The following is a 20,000-nucleotide window of genomic DNA, read 5'->3' as shown; positions in this document are numbered from 1 at the left end:
CATATGTTTGTTTGTTTGTTTGTGGTCCTTAAGTCTGTCTGTTGTGGTGATTTGATGTTAACTGTGAATCACACTTTCTCATGTCCATTCTGAATTTCTCTCCCGAAGAGACAATAAAGGATATTCTAATCATTACACATCTACTCTGCTGTACAGAAGCGAAGTGCAGTAACTACAAGTACGTACATATTTCGTCAAAATTGAGTTTAGACTGAGAATGTCTTCATTACACCTCCTTTATCTTGTGCCAATGCCTTATTGTCCAAATGTGTCCCATTTTTAGAGATAATCCATTTAAAATTTGCAGTAACTACAATATCCTACATAATACCAAGGGTTACTCATTGTTTCAGTATTGATTCATAAACTCTAGTACTGAAGGCTTAAACGTATGCATTCCATACAGAGCATACATACATTTTAAACAAATGCATATTACTGGAGCACAGTCAGCTCAAAATCAGATGGCGAGGCTGTATGGGGGCTTTGTGGAAACATACGATGTATATTATCTATATCAGTCATTGTACCACAATAGCAACGTATGGGATTCTTTAAAGAGTCTGACTCCACACGGTGGTTTGGTTTAGATTTGCATTCAGTACTGCTCAGGGCCAGATTAAGATGTCCTGCAGGCCCTAGGCTAAAGGATGCTGTGGGCCCCCCCAGAGGACAATTTTCACAATAAATGTACATAATGTCATAATCATAATTTTTTTCCATATTGCATCTTGTCAAAATTCTGTAATTTTTCATTTTCGGACAATCAGGGGACCCCCTGACAGGTGGGGCCCTAGGCTGAAGCCATATGTAGCCTGTGCTATCCGGCCATGTGTAACGGAGGCTAACTAGCGCAGAGTTGGCGTGGAACGTTGGTAAACCTCCCTCCGATAGCCTCATACAGTCTCGTGCCGTTGGGCCGAGAGACTAGTCTCTTGGCCCAGCGGTATCGTACTGTGTCTCCCATTGCCGAACCGTTGTAGTTGACGAGGTCGCACGTTCGATCCCCGAGGGGGGTGAACAGGTGCAAGATGACCTCCGTCACAGTGGTGCCGCTGACCCGGGATGGGAGTGGAACGTTGGTAAACCTCCCTCCGATAGCCTCATACAGTCTCGTGCCGTTGGGCCGAGAGACTAGTCTCTTGGCCCAGCGGTATCGTACTGTGTCTCCCATTGCCGAACCGTTGTAGTTGACGAGGTCGCACGTTCGATCCCCGAGGGGGGTGAACAGGTGCAAGATGACCTCCGTCACACATGCTCCTGCTGTACCGTAGAACCACAGCCCAATGACACAGCCCAATGACGGATGAGATCGATATCTGAGGCCTGCTTTGGAACAGTAGTTTGTACCATGTGCTTCAGTCCCTTTGTATTAGTGATCCCGATTCTCCACTGTATCCCCATCTCCTCATTTCACTGTATATTGAGGTATTAAGGTTGATAGGGCAGCAAAGGGTTCCAGTCCCTTTGCATTAATGTATACTGTAGGATCCCCCTCACCCATCAATGCTCATGAGAAATCTTTGCTACTCAAATGCGGTATTGAAATAAGGCAGTGAAAGGCTGATGGCTGGGTAGGGGAGGGTTTGGTTTAGGTCTGATGGCTGGGTAGGGGAGGGTTTGGTTTAGGTCTGATGGCTGGGTAGGGGAGGGTTTGGTTTAGGTCTGATGGCCGGGTAGGGGAGGGTTTGGTTTAGGGCTGATGGCTGGGTAGGGGAGGGTTTGGTTTAGGGCTGATGGTCGGGTAGGGTAGGGGAGGGTTTGGCTTGACTTAGGGCTCCGGGTGGTTTCAAAGGACCAAGCCAATAATGGATTATTGAACATGCCAACCGGGCTCAAGCCCAGGGGCCCAAGAGTCAAGGGGGCCCTGAAGCCCAAGCATTCATATTTCCATTCTCATTTTACATTACAGTAAAAATCTGCGGACATCGGCTGGCGATTAGAGACAAGTTCTATTTTGTCAGGGCCACTCATTGAGCCCGTTTATATGCACATCAATAAACCGTTTATGATCAGGTTTTTGGAGTTACCGGTTTATTCGAGCGCTCATGCAAACTGAATAAACAGTTTTCATAACCGGTTTATTGCCGCTATCGGTTTATGAGAAATCCGAATCGCACAGGTAGGTTTTTGGCTAATAAACTGATTTCTCGTGTCACGTAACCAGCATAATCGGGTTATTGTCAGGTTATTGACATTCTAGAAGGATAAGTAGCCAATCACAAGGCTTAAACTCTAGCTTCGTGTCACACACTTTAGTGGAACACAGTCAATCGACAAACTGCATGTAAACAGCAATAAACCGTTTACTCCAATAACCTGTTTATTCCAATAACCTGATTATTGCGGCCATATAAACGGGCTCATTGACTGTCCATTCTCTGCTGTGATGAAATTGTGTGCGGGGGGTTGGAATTGTGTTGGAAGCGAAAGTGTTCTGCAGTGCTGTCGTAAACCGATGTGCTGAGGGCCTAACACCCATGGAGGAGAATGGGTGGGGGTGTGTGGGTTAGCCAGGCTGCGCCCTCCTAGTGACGCAACAACTTCGGAAAATTGAATCAAGAATTGAAAGTCTATGATAATCAGGCTTAGAGGGGGCGGGGGTGGGGGGTGCTTTCTTGTTGTCTGGCCTAAGGGCCCATGGAGTCATTATCCGTCTCTGGGCCTACATGGCTGTCAGTGGCCCTCCAGTGTGTGTGTGTGTGTGTGTGTGTGTGTGTGTGTGCGTGTGCGTGTGCGTGTGTCTGCCTAGCTGTCAGTGGCCCTCCAGTGTGGGCTGCAGCAGCATGAGATCTGACAGCAGCGTCTGCAAGGACTAAGGGGAAACAGATGGAGGACCCAGCGCTATACTCACTCCAGCGCGCACGCGTGTGTGTGTGGCTGTGTGTGTGTGTGTGTGTGTGTGTGTGTGTGTGTGTGTGTGTGTGTGTGTGTGTGTGCATTTGATGCTATGTAAATCTGTTCACCTCCACGTCCGCTTAATGTGTTTGTGCACAATATGTGTGTGTGTGTGTGTGTGTGTGTGTGTGTGTGTGTGTGTGTGTGTGTGTGTGTGTGTGTGTGTGTGTGTGTGTGTGTGTGTGTGTGTGTGTGTGTGTGCGCGCGTGTGTGTTTGATGCCACATAAATCTGACTTCACACCACATAAAGCATTTCAGCCACCTCTCCTTTGCCTTTATATGTGTGTGTGTGTATGTGTGTGTGTTTGTATGTTTGTGTACATATTTGTATTATATGAATGTCCAATTCTGTTTCCAAAATTGACCATTATTCACCATTATTTTCTATTTTCATGGGGCTGGTGAACCCGGCAGACTTCATTGAGATGGAACATCTTTTCTACACAGAGGAGGCAATATTTTTTCATGGGGGGGGGGTTTGATACACCCTAATGTGCACGTTTTATGCCACGATAATAGCCATTTGTTTTTATTTTGTTTTGTTTTGTTTGTCTGTTTTTCCCACTTCCATACCCTGAAGCGGTTGATAAGGTCGTATCTGGTGAGTAGCTCGTAGACCATGAACTTCAGAGCATGCTCACTGCTGGCCTCATGGAGGGCGAAGACGTCAAACGTCCACTTGTCAACATTCTGACAAAACAAAACAAATGTATATAGTAAGCAAATGTTCAATAGTCAACATTCTGACAAAAAATAACAAATACAGTGTATATACAGTAAGCAAACGTCAACTTGTCGACATCCTGACAAAACAAAACAAATATACAGTATACAGTAAGCAAACGTCGACTTTTCAACGTTCTGACAAAACAAAACAAATATATACAGTAAGCAAACGTCCACTCGCAAACATCCTGAGAAAACAAATCTATATAGTAAACGAACGTCGACTTGTCAACGTCCTGAGGAAAAAAACAACAGAACAAATGTTGGGTCTTTCTCAAATGCAAGGCCAGTGTCCTTCCAAGTGTATCAGCCTAATTAGTCACGCCCAGTGATTGGATACTTTTTGGTGAACTCTACAGAATATCCAATCACTGGGTATGACTAGTAAAGGGTATCCAATCACTGGGCGTGCCTAATTAGGCTGATACACTTGGAAGGACACTGGCCTTGCATTTGAGAAAGACCCAGTGTATATTCTAAGCATGTGTCAGCTTGTCAACATGCTGCTTAAAAAGTCTAAAACATACTGTAAGCCCACCTCCCCAAGGTTCTCATTTGGCCGCCTCCTACACGCGTTCTAATCCATGCTAAGCCATTCTTATGTACACACAAACGGGGGCATGCACACACGCACACCAACATACAAGTACACATGCACACACACACACAAGCACGCATGCACTCACACACACATACACGTAAACACACGTGAAAATATATGTTCTCTTTCACTCTCCCACCTGGGTGCCTTTGTGGAGGCGACAAACTTTTTCCAGCAACACTATAATTTGTAGAATTACAACATATAAAACAAAAAAACCCCAACAGCACCAGGACGTCTATAAAAATCACCATGCACACCCACTCAGTCCAGATGCCACCTCAAAAAATAGTCCCAGTGGTTGTGAAATGTGTATCATCCTAACTCATCAATTTCTGACTACCTTATACCAGACTGCAGTTTTTGGTGTCTATGGTACGCCCTTTGAGTCAAAATGTGACGTGCGCCTCAAAGGCGCCCTCTTGTGGTTTAGGCCATATAGTCAACATGGGATGAAATGCAAATGATCAAAGGCACAAAAGCTCCCGCATACTGATGAGTTTACTTGCGACGTTTCGGTCTATTGACCAGGTTGAATTACTTTAAGGAGGTCAATAGATCGAAACGTTGCAAGCAAACTTTGTATATGTGGACAGTGTGTGGGATCTTTCTTGCCTTTAACGTTGGTGACCCAGGGGTTCCACTTCTACACACCTGACCAAAGGAGTTGCGCAAGAATTCTGGAATGCGCCTCCCCCTGACATCCGCAATATTGACTCATTACCCCTGTTCAAGTCCAGACTAAAAACTCACCTGTTTCTGTATGACTTTTACTGTTTTGTTTTATTTTTTGTTTACAATCTGTTAATGTGTCTTGTGTTATAATTGCTTCTCACTGTACAGTGTCCTTGAGTGTTTTGAAAGGCGCTTTTATTATTATTATTATTATTATTATTATTAATACAGAAATGGAAATGGTTACCTTTAGTGTTGCGATCACAGCAGATGGGTAGGTCAGGCCGGCCATGTTGGACGTCCTTCTGTACATTCTGTGTGCAGCAACAACAACAACAACAGCAACACCAACAGCAATGACATTACTTGTGTAGGTTAAAGCCTGCACATCCAAACGCCTAACCTGGGTGCAGGACAACCCAGTTAACCAGTTGACCAGATAAAAAGAGAAAAAAGGTCAGCTTCAACCAGGATTTTTTGCTCCCACTTATTATTTTTCTGTGACGTTTAAGAAGGGCTTAAAACAATATGTAAGTCGGAGAGCAGAACATTCTGGTTGAAGCTGGCTTTTTTTTCTCTTTTTATGCTTTTAGTTACTGACTCTTTTTACTGGCATTGGTAGCAACAAGTGTAGGCAAACATGCCATTCAATACTTGGGGGTCTCTTTCAGTGCTTTCAGTCTTTCACGCTTTCAATACAGCTGCCTAGTTGACACATTTTGCATGTGCTCTTGTGCTTAAAGAACTGCTGTCAGCATTCAAAATCCTACAGATATGGCCCTGCCACGGCCTAACGGTAGGGCACTGGGTTATTATTCGATTCCAGCCCGGGTCATTTGCTGATCCTTCTCCGTCTCTTTCTCCCCACTCAGTTCCTTTTTCTCCTCTACTGTCCTGTCAAAAAAAAGGCAAACAAAGCCCTAAAAATATATATATATATATATATATATATTTTAAATCCTACAGATACAACAATAAAGAAATGAAGAATAAAATAAACCCTTGGCACATTAAAGGGGCTTGCCACGCACGATATCTTCTTCTCACCGTACACCAGAAATGTCAAAAGGAAAAGGAACATTAAAAAAAGAAACAGTTTCCTTCCAACACATATAACTTAAATGAGTAACCAGTAGACCTGTGTACTTTTCTTAAGATCAGCTAACTCTGCGCTGGTTGGAGAGAGTGAATGGTGGGTTCTTGTTAGGGTTTTAATGTAGTTTTTCAGTAACAATACAACACAGTCAGATGTATGACGTTCATTATGTCTAACAGTTAAATCAAATCTCTAAGTTTCCTTTGTTTCAGACATGGAAGAGTTTTACCGCAGAGATACACCAGCGGCGACGCGATTCAAGCGACAGAGTGTAGCAGCAAGCGATACGAGAGATTGAGGAGACTAGAGTATGTCCGTACAGGCAGAAGGCAAAGCATTCAAGCATTCCCATTGGCTGTGGTCACTGACCTCTATGCAGTCATTGGCTGTCGCGGCTTGTCGCCGAACCGCGTCATAGAAAGTTGAAAAGATTTCAACTTCAAATTGTCGCGCTCGTCGCGCAAATCGCTCTAGTCTCCAGAATCGCTTTTGTCTCTCGACTCAATACAAAGTCAATTACTTCCGTCGCTCGACTCGCTCAGATCGCCGCTGGTGTATTTCTGTGGTTATCTTTTACCCGACTTGTTTCGACGGTATAACTTCCGTCTTCATCAGAGGGTCATATGGATGTTGATGTGGGACTTGCTTTAAAACAGCGGAGGTGTGACCTTCCTTTCAATAATGGTTGGCATAACCATTGGATTAAGGAGTCCATAAAGATCAGAGAGCGGGGATAAGGGAGCATACATGCTGTCTCACACCTGGACCACCACACTCACTCCTGAAGCCACAACTCTAACAGCAAGAGGTGTGACCAACCTGTCAATACGGACAGGAAGGACACACCTCCACAACATCACACATAAAGCATGTCACACATCAATGCAATGTCCATGTTACCCTCTGATCTCATATTAGGTACAACCGACTAGCTGCTGTAACAGCTATGTAATATCATGTGCTAGTGTTGAACTTACATCATGAATTTATTTACATTTTACTTTTACGTTTGGCACCTCTGCCATACACTTCTTCTGCTCAGGGCCTTTTGGATTGAAAATAGACACAAACAAATAAATAAAATTGAAAAGATTAAAACCTGGAAGCGGTCTCAGAAAAAGGGGCAGATTGGCTGGCTTCTTATCAACACAAGTACTGTTATCACTAAAACCCTGCACACCCTCCCGGGACCTCTGGCCGGAAAAGGAAGAGAGAAGAAATGTGATTCACTAAACAGAACAGAATCTTCCGGGGCTTCAATGCAGGGGATTTTTTATGGATGAAAAAAAGTCTTTGAGCAAGCATGAGGACTACGTATAACACTGACGTAGGAGGGATGCGCTGGAGTAAAAGGGCAGAAGGGGAGAGAGAGAGAGAGAGAGAGAGAGAGAGAGAGAGAGAGAGAGAGAGAGAGAGAGAGAGAGAGAGAGATAGGAGGACAGGAAACAAGTGAGGAGACGGAGATGGGGAAGGACTGGCAAATGACCTGGGCCAGAATAGAACTCGGCTCGCCGGCGTAGCAAGCTCGTGCCCTAGCGTTAGGCCACAGCAGGGCCGTACATACCAGAGAGAGTAGAGACAGAGAGGTTCCATTGGCCCATTGTTTCCGGGTTCTATTATTTCAAGGGGTAGGGGGGGGGAATCCCCCTTTAGGCAGACCTAGGCAGACCTAAGGACTGTTCTATTCAATGCTAGGAGCATTATGACATGCCCCTTTAGGCAGACCGGAACCTGGTCATGTTAGGTGCCCATAGCAACCTATTACATTGGCATATCTCTATATACTTAAAGAATCTCTGGTACATACTGTACTCCCGTCAGCAGAATGGGGGACTGCTTTCAATCACACTCAGCGAAGAACAAAAAGGACAGCTAAAAAGAAGTGGACGAAAATGATGAGGGGAAAAAAAAGACACAGCCAGGATATTAAAAGGGAGACCTCCGCTTGGTTTCACTGTATCAGAGGTGGAAGGAGCACAGACAAATTATACAGCAGTAAGAGTATTTTTACTCAGCCTAAATCCGGGAGACGGGGAGGAGTCATTCATTGCCACAGCCTTCAATGACTGACTGACTCACTGGACATGATTAGCACTCTACACAAAATAGTAAAACTACAGCTGTTGAGTCTTTCCCACTTCATGTTGGCTGTAACAAGTTATGATGGTGTTGAAAACAAATATCCCTTTGGGGACAATAAAGGATAACTGATCTAATCTAATATAATCTAATGTAATATACATGTATCTTGTTTTGATTTTTAGATTTTAGATTTTTTTTGTCTTTATTATGGATATAAAAGTGAAGGTCATGACAGGAACACAGGGGGAGAGAGAGATGGGGCAAGGTTTGGGAAATGACCCAGGTCGGACTCAATCCTGGGTTCCCCTTTATGGGACGGTGGTGCAATGGTACGGTGAGTTAGCGTAGTGTTTGTCAACGGGCATTGGGGAGCCTTGGGGGGGGCTTTGAGAAGGATACAGTTGAGAGGGGGCGGTGCTTAGTTGTCGTTGGGGGCATTAATCGATTTCTTTTTGTTAACACTAAGGGGAGTGTTGGCAGGCTTATTATGAGGTCAAGTGGGCGTAGGGAGGCTTAGGATGAGGTTAAAAAAAAGGTTGAGAACCATTGCGTTAGCGTGAACGCCCCACTTGAGATGGTGAAAAGGCAGATGGCTGCTGAGTCCTGAGCACCACAACATGGCGACATGGCGCATTTCTCTGTTTTTATGTGATGTGATGCTCCATGATGATGAGCAACACCACACACCAGCAGCATCCTGGAGGCTAGCGCTATGCAACAGGTGTCGGTGACATTCTGCAACAGTTGCCATGGAAATGAGACGAGGGCTGCTGGACTAAGCTCAAGCCAGGGGGAGAGGGAGGAAGGCAGGGAGAGGGGGGGTTGAGGGATGGGAGGATAGGAGGATGGAAGAGGGTGCTTATTACTGTGAAGTATTACTCACTCAGATCTGAGGATGCAGTGAATGAACAAGGAAAGGTTAGGAAAGGGCCTTGTACATGAAGCAGAACGATCATTTCAGATGATAAATATTGGATTCCTGGGAGATAGGAGACCTTTACCTGACGAGGCGCTTTTATCATTTCTCAGAATGTGTAAAGCAATGTAGTGCAATTTAGCAATGATAAAGGGCTGTCACAACCCGTTACAGCGGTGACGTGGTGGTTCCTGGAGTGCAGCATAGCAGCAGCCTCTTGGCACTGTAATGTCTAGTCTGTCATGAAAATCTGAGGTCACGGTGAAACATCTCGATGGGTTGTGTGTGTCAGTAATGAGTGGAAACAGAGCAAGGTAACACCAGAGAGTGTTTATGGGTAGTACGAGAGAGGAATCTCGCTAATTTTTCCGGGTGGTACTGTCCACTAAGTGGCGCCATCCAGACAGCGCAGAGGAGCGCCAAGGAGCGCAGAGGTTGTTAAAATGAATGGGGTCCCATGGAGCTCAACCATGATGCTGCCATTGCTTTGGGAGAGAATTGGTATCATCGTTTCATTTTATTTTTCCAAAAGACAGGATAGATTACCCTTTCAAACAGCACTTAGTTTGAATGTTTAAACTCGCTGGATCTTTGTAAAATACGTCTTTATTGTCAATATGACGTCACGAGTGGCTTCACACACTGCGTTTGGATTGGTCGGCCGGCTGCATTGCTGTGATCACGACGGCCGTAAAGCAATTTTGTTAGCAAGATGCTAGCGGAGCCTGACTCATAAATGCCAAAGCTGTAGGAAATCAGAAGGACATAACTCCCAGGTTATTGTACATTTCATTGAAATCCACATTGGTTTCTCAGAACTTACAGTAATATTGTCAAGTTTCAGCCGACAGCGAGCACAATTGTCAGTTATTAGCGCCAGCCTTATGAGCTCTGCTGTCTCGACAGCGCTCCCTAGGTGAACTGCAGGCACGGGTTGGAGGGCGAGATTCAACACTGTATGTAAACCCACTGTGGTAACACTCTATACATGACCCTAACACTAACCCTAACCCAGGGGTGGGAAACCTTTCTCATTCGAGGGGCCACTTCAAATTTTATAAAGTCCTCCAAGGGCCGTTATATGAACACAAACCAGGTTTTCCCCCTGCACTTAAAATCTATATTGAAGGCGGACACCAAGCAAGCAATAAATAAACAAGCAAACAGTCCCCTATTAATGCCAGAAGGAGGAATAAAATAAAAGGTGTTTTTTTTTAGCTCCATGGACATTTAGGTCTGCACAGTTTGGTGCTGTGGAATTGTGGCTTAATAATGCATGATGCTATACTACACTGTTACTATATACACTGTACTTTGCTTAACATTGCTGCGCCTATTTAGAGTAACAGGACTATGAAATAAAATGTAACCCAGAGTTAATATCAGTTGTCATGGTGACGGTTTTGTTTACCTCTGTATTTATTTACTTTTAAAAAATTGATTTGGGCTTTAAGTCTTTTTTATGTGAAAGGCCAGTATAGAGGGTGACAGGAAGTGAGTGGGACGAGAGAGGCAGTGGAGGGCCCGGCAAATGACCAGGGCTGGACTCGAACCCGGAACGCCGGTGTAGCAGATCAGTGCCCAGCCGATTGAGCCACGGCTGGGCCAGTTTTGTTCACCTCTTACGAAGAGTCTGACCAACAAAGGGGGGACCTTGCCATTACTATCACAACTTAAAAACACATAATGTGACATGCTGTTATTTAGTCAGTGGTGTAGTCTACGTAGAACGCGGGTATACAGAGTATACCCACTTCAAAATGTCAGGGATTTCTGTATACCGACTTAAAATGGATTGATCCATTATTTTGAATAGCACAAATATATACAGTATACCCACTTCAAAAAATGCTCTAATATACAGTATGCCCACCATAAAAATGTAGACTATACCACTGTATTTAGTGTATTTCAAGTGTCTTGGCAACAGTTTGTTTACCACTCTACGAAGACTGCGGCTTGAATGTTGCAGTCCATGCTCCCACCTCCAACCCTCCTCTGTGCCCATGGTGCCCCTGCACTACTGTGCAGCAGGGAGATAATGCTGCCAAACCATGGCTTAAAGTGATACTGTCCCATCTTAGGAAATAAGCTTATTTTACACTTCTCCTTGAGTTAAATGATTGAGTTTTACCTTTCTCCTGTACTTTCAATCGTTCTCTGGGTATGGCAGTGCAAATTTAACCTCCAAGTTAGCAGTTAAGATTGAGTCCTATGAGACCAGCTGGCGGCTCAATCATTTAACTCAAGGAGAAGTGTAAAATAAGCTTATTTCCAAAAATGGGACAGTATCACTTTAACTACATGTTATTTTGCTTTGACAGTGTTCATTTTAGTCGTCACGGCGACGGTATAACGGACGGTACCTCTCCACGAAGATTCCGGCCTGCACGGCGTGGACGATGCTGCGGAACCGCGGCTTCTCCTCGGGGCGCCGCCGCACCACGCCCATCTTCCTGGTGAAGGTGGACGCCAGCCAATCACGCACCTCCAACGGCACTGAGTCCGCCTGGATATCACTCAGCTCGTCCTCCGTGTCCAGGAGGCGCCTGTGTGGGGGAGAGAGCACGTTCGATTACATTACATTACATTACATTACATTAGGGCAGTCATGGGTAAGCGGTTAGGGCATCAGACTTGCCCAAAGGTTGCCGGTTAGACTGCCGACCCACCAGGTTGGTGGGGGGAGTAATTAACCAGTGCTCTCCCCCATCCTCCTCCATGACTGAGGTACCCTGAGCATGGTACTGTCCCGCCGCACTGCTTCCTTGGGCCACCATTGGGGGCTGCCCCCTTGCACGGGTGAGGCATAAATTGCAATTTCGTTGTGTGCAGTGTGCAGTGAACACTTGTGTGCTGTGGAGTGCTGTGTCACAATGACAATGGGAGTTGGAGTTTCCCAGGTGGGCTTTCACTTCACTTTCACTCATTTCATTGCATTTAGCTGCCACACTTAGCACTTAGCAATACACTTAGCGCTTTTATTCAAAGCAACTTACAGTTATTTACAGGGCATTGGTTACAGTCTTTGGAGTAATGTGGGGTTAGTCGGCTGAAGGGCACTTGGAGGTGTCGGAAGAGGTTAACGGTGGGATTCGAACCCTCTGATCTAAACACCAGTCCATTAGGTCGTGTCCATTGGTCCTGTCCATTAGACCATGACATGTCCACAACAGACATACAAATATGCATTACACATACTGTAGCAGATACCTTTATTCAAAGCAGCGTACACTTCTGGAGCCCATGTTGCAAACGACTGAAACACATCGTCTTCATATGTCCCATTTACAAGGACTTCTGACTTTACTGTGGAGTGCCTCCAACCTACTCTCTGCTCTCAGCTTACAGTCTTTTTGGTACTAGAAGTCTCTCTTTTGAAAGTCGCTTTGGTTATAAAGCATCTGCCAAATGCAATGTAATGTAATGTAGAAGTATGAAGAAGTTTCCATTGTGTTGATAGTACACAGCCCAATAGCAGAATACACAGTTCTTAAATGTATTGTTTTGGCTCAATGAAATGATACATTGCATGGAAAGGCACATCGCACAGTGTGAAAAACATCAGCTGTGGACCACAAACCATTCTAGAGAAGATGCATACAGTACAATGCCAAAAAGACAAACAAAAAAAACGTCTGTCATCCCTGACTGAAGTCTCTGAAGACCAAGTTAAGCCCTTGTTCTTTTTGTTCAGTTCTCAAATAAAATAAAAAAACAGTAACAGAAAGAAAGCAAGCGCAGATGCAAAAAGTAAAATAAATGAGTTGTTCAGCAGCCCAGTCATATTCAGCCCTTAGGGGTGACCGCACATATAGAAATCCATTTTTGTCTGTTTACCTCACAGCACTGCGCGAGGTGCCTCTGAGTCATCGCCCCATTTTATACACCGCTGCTCTGTGCAAATAAATAAGCTTGTCTTACTGCGAAAATGCACCACAAGCACAATGTCATAGTAAATGCCCTGTGTAGCCATGTGGGGTGGAAAGAAATGGGTAAGCTGTTTCTGAATGCAAAACTAAGTTTAAAGGCTTGTGTAAGTGGAATACTCTCTATCTGTGTTTTGCAGTAGATCCACAGACGGTTTATTTCCATTTTCCAGAGAGTATCTTTCGGAGACAGAGGGCAAAAGAAAAGACTGTGTGAAAGAAAACAGACAAAAGACCATCAGGAATGAGAAACGGAGTGATAGAAAGGGAACAATTGAACTGAAAAAAGACGTGTAAATCGAAGACCTAGAGAATATGTCTGGGAGAAGTAGAAAGAGGAGATACAGTGAGCAAGAGAGAGAGAGATAATAGGGAGAGAGGGAAAGAGAGGGAGAGAGGGAGAGAGAGAGAGAGAGAGAGAGACAGAGACAGAGAGACAGAGACAGAGAGAGAGAGAGAGAGAGATGAGCGTAAAGGGGAGAGGGGAAAATGCCATACAGATACGTAGACACATAAAGTTCAGTGTGTGTGTGTGTGTGTGTGTGTGTGTGTGTGTGTGTGTGTGTGTGTGTGTGTGTGTGTGTGTGCTCGCATGAGAGAGCGAGAGAGAGACAGAGACAGAGAAAGACAGAGAGATAGAGTGAGAGAGAGAGCAAGAGAGAGAAAAGGAGAAAGTCAGATGTAAAGAGAGAGAAGGAGAGAGAGAGAGAGCGAGAGAGAGAGAGAGAGAGAGAGAGAGAGAGAGAGAGAGAGAGAGAAAGAGAGAGATAGAGAAAGAGAGCGCAGGACAGCAAGATGAGATGGTGTGCGTGGTGAAAAGAGCGCTCTGCGCCGTGACAGGCAGAGGACCCCCGCAGGCAACAGAGGCGTCTTCTGATCTGCCTGAATGTAAATGCAGTCCTAGAAGAGGGAAGGCTGCATGGACACACCCGACCACACCGCAGAGGCAGAGGGCTTCTCCAACACCCCCACCCCACCCCATGTCCCCAGCAGAGGGGGCCTCCAACACCCCCACCCCACCCCACCTCCCCCGCAGAGGGCTTCTCCAACACCCCCCACCCCACTACACCCGACCACACCGCAGAGTGTTTCTCCAACACCCCCCATCCCACCCGACCACACCGCAGAGTGTTTCTCCAACACCCCCCATCCCACCCCACCTCCCCCGCAGAGGGCTTCTCCAACACCCCCCACCCCACCACACCCGACCCCCCCGCAGAGGGCTTCTCCAACACCCCCACCCCACCCCAACTCCACCGCAGAGGGCTTCTCCAACACCCCCCATCCCACCCGACCACACCGCAGAGGGCTTCTCAACACACCCCACCCCACCCCACCCCAACTGCAGAGGGCTTCCCAACCACCCCACCCCACCCCACCCCAACTGCAGAGGGCTTCTCCANCTCCCCCCACCCCACCCCAACTGCAGAGGGCTTCCCAACCACCCCAAACCCCATCCCACCCCACCCCGACTCCCCCCAACTCCCCCGCAGAGGGCTTCTGCGGCTGCCACCACCACACCCCACCCCAACTGCAGAGGGCTTCTCTACTACACCCCCCACACCACCCCACCCCACAGAGGGCTTCTGCGGCTGCCACCACCCCACCACACCCCACAACACCCCACCCCACCCCACCTCCCCCGCAGAGGGCTTCTGCGGCTGCCACCACCCCACCACACCCCACCACACCCCACCCCACCCCACCCCATCTCCCCCTGCAGAGGGCTTCTGCCACCACCCCAATCCACCCCACCCCACCCCACCCCACCCCAACTGCAGAGGGCTTCTGCGGCTGCCACCACCACACCCCACCCCAACTGCAGAGGGCTTCTCTACTACACCCCCCACACCACCCCACCCCACAGACGGATTCTCCAACACCCCCCACCCCACCCCACCTCCCCCGCAGACAGATTCTCCAACACCCCCCACCCCACCCCACCCCACCTCCCCCGCAGACAGATTCTCCATCACCATCTCGCCCCGGCCTGCCACTTTGCATTTGCTTTTTCACAGCAGGTCGTGACTCACGCGCAGTAGGCCTGACACAATAAGATAGGATGAAAAGTGGGGAATTCCACAGCAAAGTAGCCTAGTGCTTACTTGTACTTAATGCAAATGGCAAAGTGGGAAAAAAGTGAATGAAAAATTTATGAGTGTGATGAAAAGTGTTTTTTCTGCAAGATGGGGGAAATAAAAGTCATGGTTGCTGGTCCTATGTGGGTCTTCGCGAGTGCATATACAATGTGTGTGTGTGTGTGTGTGTGTGTGTGTCTGTATGTGTGTGTGTGTGTGTGTGTGTGTGTGTGTGTGTGTGTGTGTGTGTGTGTGTGTGTGTGTGTGTGTGTGTGTGTGTGTGTGTGTGTGTGTGTGTGTGTGTGTGTGTGTGTGTGTGTGTGTGTGTCTGTGTGTGTGTGTGTGTGTGTGTGTGGCTGTGTGTGTGTCTGTGTGCGTGTGCGTGTTTATACAACAACTGAGGAGAGGGATGGGGGGGAGATGGATGGGGAAGGAGAGGGATGGGGAAGGAGAGGGATGGGGAGGGAGAGGGATGGGAAAGGAGAGGGATGGGGAAGGAGAGGGATGGGGATGGGGAAGGAGAGGGATGGTGAAAGGAGAGGGATGGGGAAGGAGAGGGATGGGGAAGGAGAGGGAGAGGGATGGGGATGGGGAAGGAGAGGGATGGGGAAGGAGAGGGAGAGGGATGGGGAAGGAGAGGGATGGGGAGGGAGAGGGATGGGGAAGGAGAGGGATGGGGAGGGAGAGGGATGGGGAAGGAGAGGGAAGGGGAAGGAGAGGGATGGGGAAGGAGAGGGATGGGGAGGGAGAGGGATGGGGAAGGAGAGGGATGGGGATGGGGAAGGAGAGGGATGGGGAAGGAGAGGGATGGGGAGGGAGAGGGATGGGGAAGGAGAGGGATGGGGAGGGAGAGGGATGGGGAAGGAGAGGGAGAGGGATGGGGAAGGGAAGGGATGGGGAAGGATGGGAACAGAAAGGGGAGGGGAAGGAGAAGGATGGGGAGGGACGGGGAGCGGAAGGGGATGGATGGGGAAGGGAAGGGGAGGGGAAGGAGAGGGATGGGGAAGGGAAGGGGATGGATGGGGAAGGGAAGGGAGGGGGGAGTGAGTGGTTCGGGCATCAGAGGTTGGAGCCCAGAGGTTGACGGATTGACTCCCGACCCGCTAGGTTGGTGGGGGGAGTAATTAACCAGTGCTCTCCCCCATGACTGAGGTATCCTGAGCATGGCCCCGCCGCACTGCTCCCTTTCGGGTGCCATTGGGGGCTGCCCCCTTGCACGGGTGAGGCATAAATGCAGTTTCGTTGTGTGCAGTGGGTAGTGTTAACTTGTGTGTTGTGGAGTGCTGTGTCACAATGACAATGGGAGTTGGAGTTTACCAGTTGGGCTATCATTTCACTTCAAATTCTCGGTGAAACAAAACCAGATGTTTACTTCAATCGACCTGATTGACAAATGATGGACAGTCTGACTGACAGCCTATCCTTGTAGGTGACAGTTAACTAGCGCACTGTGACAGCTGCTCCAAAAGGACAGGAAAGCGAAAAGGGAGGTAGCGAAGGAAAGGAAAGATAGAGAGGAAGAGAGAAACACATAAAGATGGGAAAAAGAAGACAGTAGGAGTGAAGGAAGGAAACTGTCCAAAATGTGTGTGTGTGTGTGTGTGTGTGTGTGTGTGTGTGTGTGTGTGTGTGTGTGTGTGTGTGTGTGTGTGTGTGTGTGTGTGTGTGTGTGTGTGTGTGTGTGTGTGTGTGTGTGTGTCTGTGTGTGTGTGTGTGTGTGTGAGAGAGAGAGAGAGAGAGAGAGAGAGAGAGAGAGAGCTCCAAGAAACAGAGGTCAAATGTCTGCTCTTTGCTGACGACTTGGTGCTGCTTTCGCCCACAGAACAGGGTCTACAACAGCTCCTTGATCAGTTAGAGCAATATTGCCAGACCTGGGCCCTGGCAGTAAACCCAATCAAGACCAAAATTATGATTTTCCAAAAAAAACCCAGGTGTCAGGAACACAGATACAGGTTCAGCCTAGGTAGCACTAGCCTGGTCCTGACCATCCCATAATACTACCATTTCATTTCGTATTTATGGTCTGGCATTTGTTTGCTCTGAAGCGATTGTAGAAAGCAGGAAGTTTGCACTCAGTTATAGTTTGAAATTATTGGACACCTCTCACCCAATCGCTGGCAGTTACTCAACAACAACATAGCGCAGACCAATGGCTCTGGCGCAGATGTGTACGTCATTGTCACGAACGTTCTCCCCCTTTCGTCCCCACGTGGGGGGCGTATTCGATTATTGGCTGTTTTCTGGGGGGGGGTTGCAATCAAAATTCTACTGCTGCAAGCACTCCACAGAGAAGCACGGCCAGACTACAGTAGTGGAGCCAATCCTTTGGCGGAAGTACGTAGGATGGCTCGCGAGGCTAAGGTAGCATCGCCCTAGACCATACAATGCATTACACTTACCTTGGTCTGGTAGTTACTGCATCCGGAAGTTTCAGCCTGGCTATAAATGCACTAAAGCAAAAAGCCCGTAGGGCACTGTATGCCATCAAACGAAAATTCCATAATATAACCATCCCAATTACAATCTGGTGCAAAATATTTGACAGTGTAATACAGCCCATTGCGCTGTATGGGAGCGAGATCTGGGGTCCAGTCAGGATGCACGACTACACTAAGTGGGACAAACATCCAACTGAGTCCCTACATGCAGAGTTTTGTAGATATATTTTGAAAGTGCAACCCAAAACACCCAATAATGCATGTAGGGCTGAATTAGGCCGCTTCCCATTAGCTTTAACAATCCAGAAAAGATCCCTAAAATTCTGGATGCATCTAAACCAGGGCTTTGAACCGTTATTTTTTTCCAAACGTTCCGTTCCGAACAGAAACGGAATTATAACGTTTCCGGTTATGAGTTCCACCAATAAATTGACGTTCCCGAACCGGTTAGAACAAAAAAATATTGTTCCCGGAACGGTTAATTTCGTTCCTGTCAGCTGATTACTCCCCATAGGCCTAACTGACATTAATTAACCAAGAAAGACGGAAGTGCAAATGAGTCAGCCTACATTCCAAGCTGTTTATTCAAGTGGATGAAAAGAATATCCTCCAGAATTTTGTCATTCAGGGACAACCTAAGCGGAGAAGCGGAGAATAAACCTCAATTATGAAAATGCACGCTTCACGCTGACTTGGGTCACAGGGAGCGCTATGATGGACATTGTGAGTTTGTGCATATTTGAAGCGGCCATGTATGCCCAATAACGTAGAACATTCTCGGTGCGCTTTACACACGCTTCTCTGCAATGTCTTACAATGATGCAATGGAAATGTATGACAGTGGTTTGTCTTACAAACCCCAACTCCGATGAAGTTGGGACGTTTGGTAAACAGTGAATAAAATCAAAATGCTATCATTTTCAAAACATTCAATCTATTCATTAGATGGAGAATAGTGAAAAGACAACATATTAAGTGTTAAAACCGAGAAAAAAAATATTGTTTTGGGGGACATATGTACTCATTTCTAATTTGATAAATCCAACACGTCTCAAAAGAGTTGGGACGGGGAAAATAAATGGCAGCAAATGTCGAGGAAGACTAAAAACAAAACAAAAGACAACACTTAACAGTTAAATACATTAACCGATGAGATGATTTTATATAAAAAAACAGTGTTAATTCCTATCTTGGACATGATTTCACCAGCTTAAATGGTGGGTGTATTCCTTGTCATGTTTTGCAATGTTTTCCTTTCTGTAGTGCTTACAGTGTGACAGGTCTTGACCAAAAACCCACCATTTTATCACCTGCTGGTCCTTATGATGGAGCCAAACTGTTAAAACATAGTAGAGAATGCAATTTGATCTTACTATGTGGCAGTAATCGAAGATCTCCCTTCAAAATATAATGCATGAGTGGCTTTTCATGCTGTTTAAAACCCATTTATACCATTCAGCACTGTATTTAACTCTACAGATGAGTGAGAACATCTTAACCAATGCACTACTGCACCCGCATGCCATCATGGAGGCTGACTTTTGAAGCTAGCACTAACACAAGTTGGATGGTCCATTTTCACTGTAGCACAGGATGTGCAATGCTCTATTATTGTCAAAAAAGAATGGACTTCTACAACTTCTGCTGACTTCTGTAAGCAAAGGACAGTTTCCCATGTCTTCTGGGTCTATTTCAAGTGAGCTCAGGTGCTTAGGAGAATGTTACACCCCTGTATCATTTTCATGCATTAAGCATTCTTAATATGGTCAATTTTCAATAGCTCTAATTCCTGGAGTGCTAGAGTGAGACTACAGCCAATATATATTTCATGATGTCATGAACCTATACAATGATTTTTATTAACAAAAATATGTCTTATATACACTCAATCGTGGTAAATCAAAGGGAATTCAAAAATGTATGTAATAACTATGGTAATTATTCCCTTTGCATCTTTAATTCTGAGTGACTCAGCCTCTCTGTGATGATCTTATACCTGGACACCTATATTGTCTGTCAGTACAATTCATTTTGAAATGTTCTTCTTTGTTGTTTTATCTTATTTGGATGTTTACTAAATTTCACTGATCCCCGTCCCAACTCTTTTGAGACGTGTTGGATTTATCAAATTAGAAATGAGTACATATGTCCCCCAAAACAATATTTTTTTTCTCGGTTTTAACACTTAATATGTTGTCTTTTCACTATTCTCCATCTAATGAATAGATTGAATGTTTTGAAAATGATAGCATTTTGATTTTATTCACTGTTTACCAAACGTCCCAACTTCATCGGAGTTGGGGTTTGTATTTAAGATGCGGAGTGGAGACTTTGTAATCCACAGCTCTCTCTACATTCAGTCAGAGAATGTCTGATGTCACACAAGACGTGAATCTCAGCCGTCATGGTAACGTGCGCAGGAAAATAGTTACTTTTTTTTTTTATTTGAGGAACGGTATTAACCGGTATTAACCGGTTACCATTATTTTTAAATAAGTGTTCCCGTTCCAGAACATAAAAAATAATAAAGTTTCCGGTTTCGTTTCTGTTTCCTGTAAAA

The 20,000-nt window shown here is 46.2% G+C and overlaps 1 protein-coding gene across 3 annotated transcripts in view; it reads right to left on the bottom strand.

Moving 5' to 3' along the window:
* pde1a (phosphodiesterase 1A, calmodulin-dependent) overlaps positions 1–20,000 on the bottom strand; it is a 202,718-nt gene that overhangs the window by 22,609 nt on the left and 160,109 nt on the right. For all 3 annotated transcript variants that reach the window (XM_063213055.1, XM_063213054.1, XM_063213056.1), the window contains 3 exons: positions 11,362–11,544; positions 5,149–5,215; positions 3,473–3,589 (listed from right to left, as the gene is read on the bottom strand). In XM_063213055.1, the coding sequence (XP_063069125.1) occupies positions 3,473–3,589; positions 5,149–5,215; positions 11,362–11,544 (367 nt within the window). The remainder of the gene's footprint in view (positions 1–3,472; positions 3,590–5,148; positions 5,216–11,361; positions 11,545–20,000) is intronic.

Source organism: Engraulis encrasicolus, chromosome 13 (genome assembly GCF_034702125.1).
Source record: "Engraulis encrasicolus isolate BLACKSEA-1 chromosome 13, IST_EnEncr_1.0, whole genome shotgun sequence".
Classification (NCBI taxonomy): domain Eukaryota; kingdom Metazoa; phylum Chordata; class Actinopteri; order Clupeiformes; family Engraulidae; genus Engraulis; species Engraulis encrasicolus.
The sequence above is the reverse complement of the archived record's forward strand: the minus strand, read 5'-3'. Positions and strand labels throughout refer to the sequence as shown.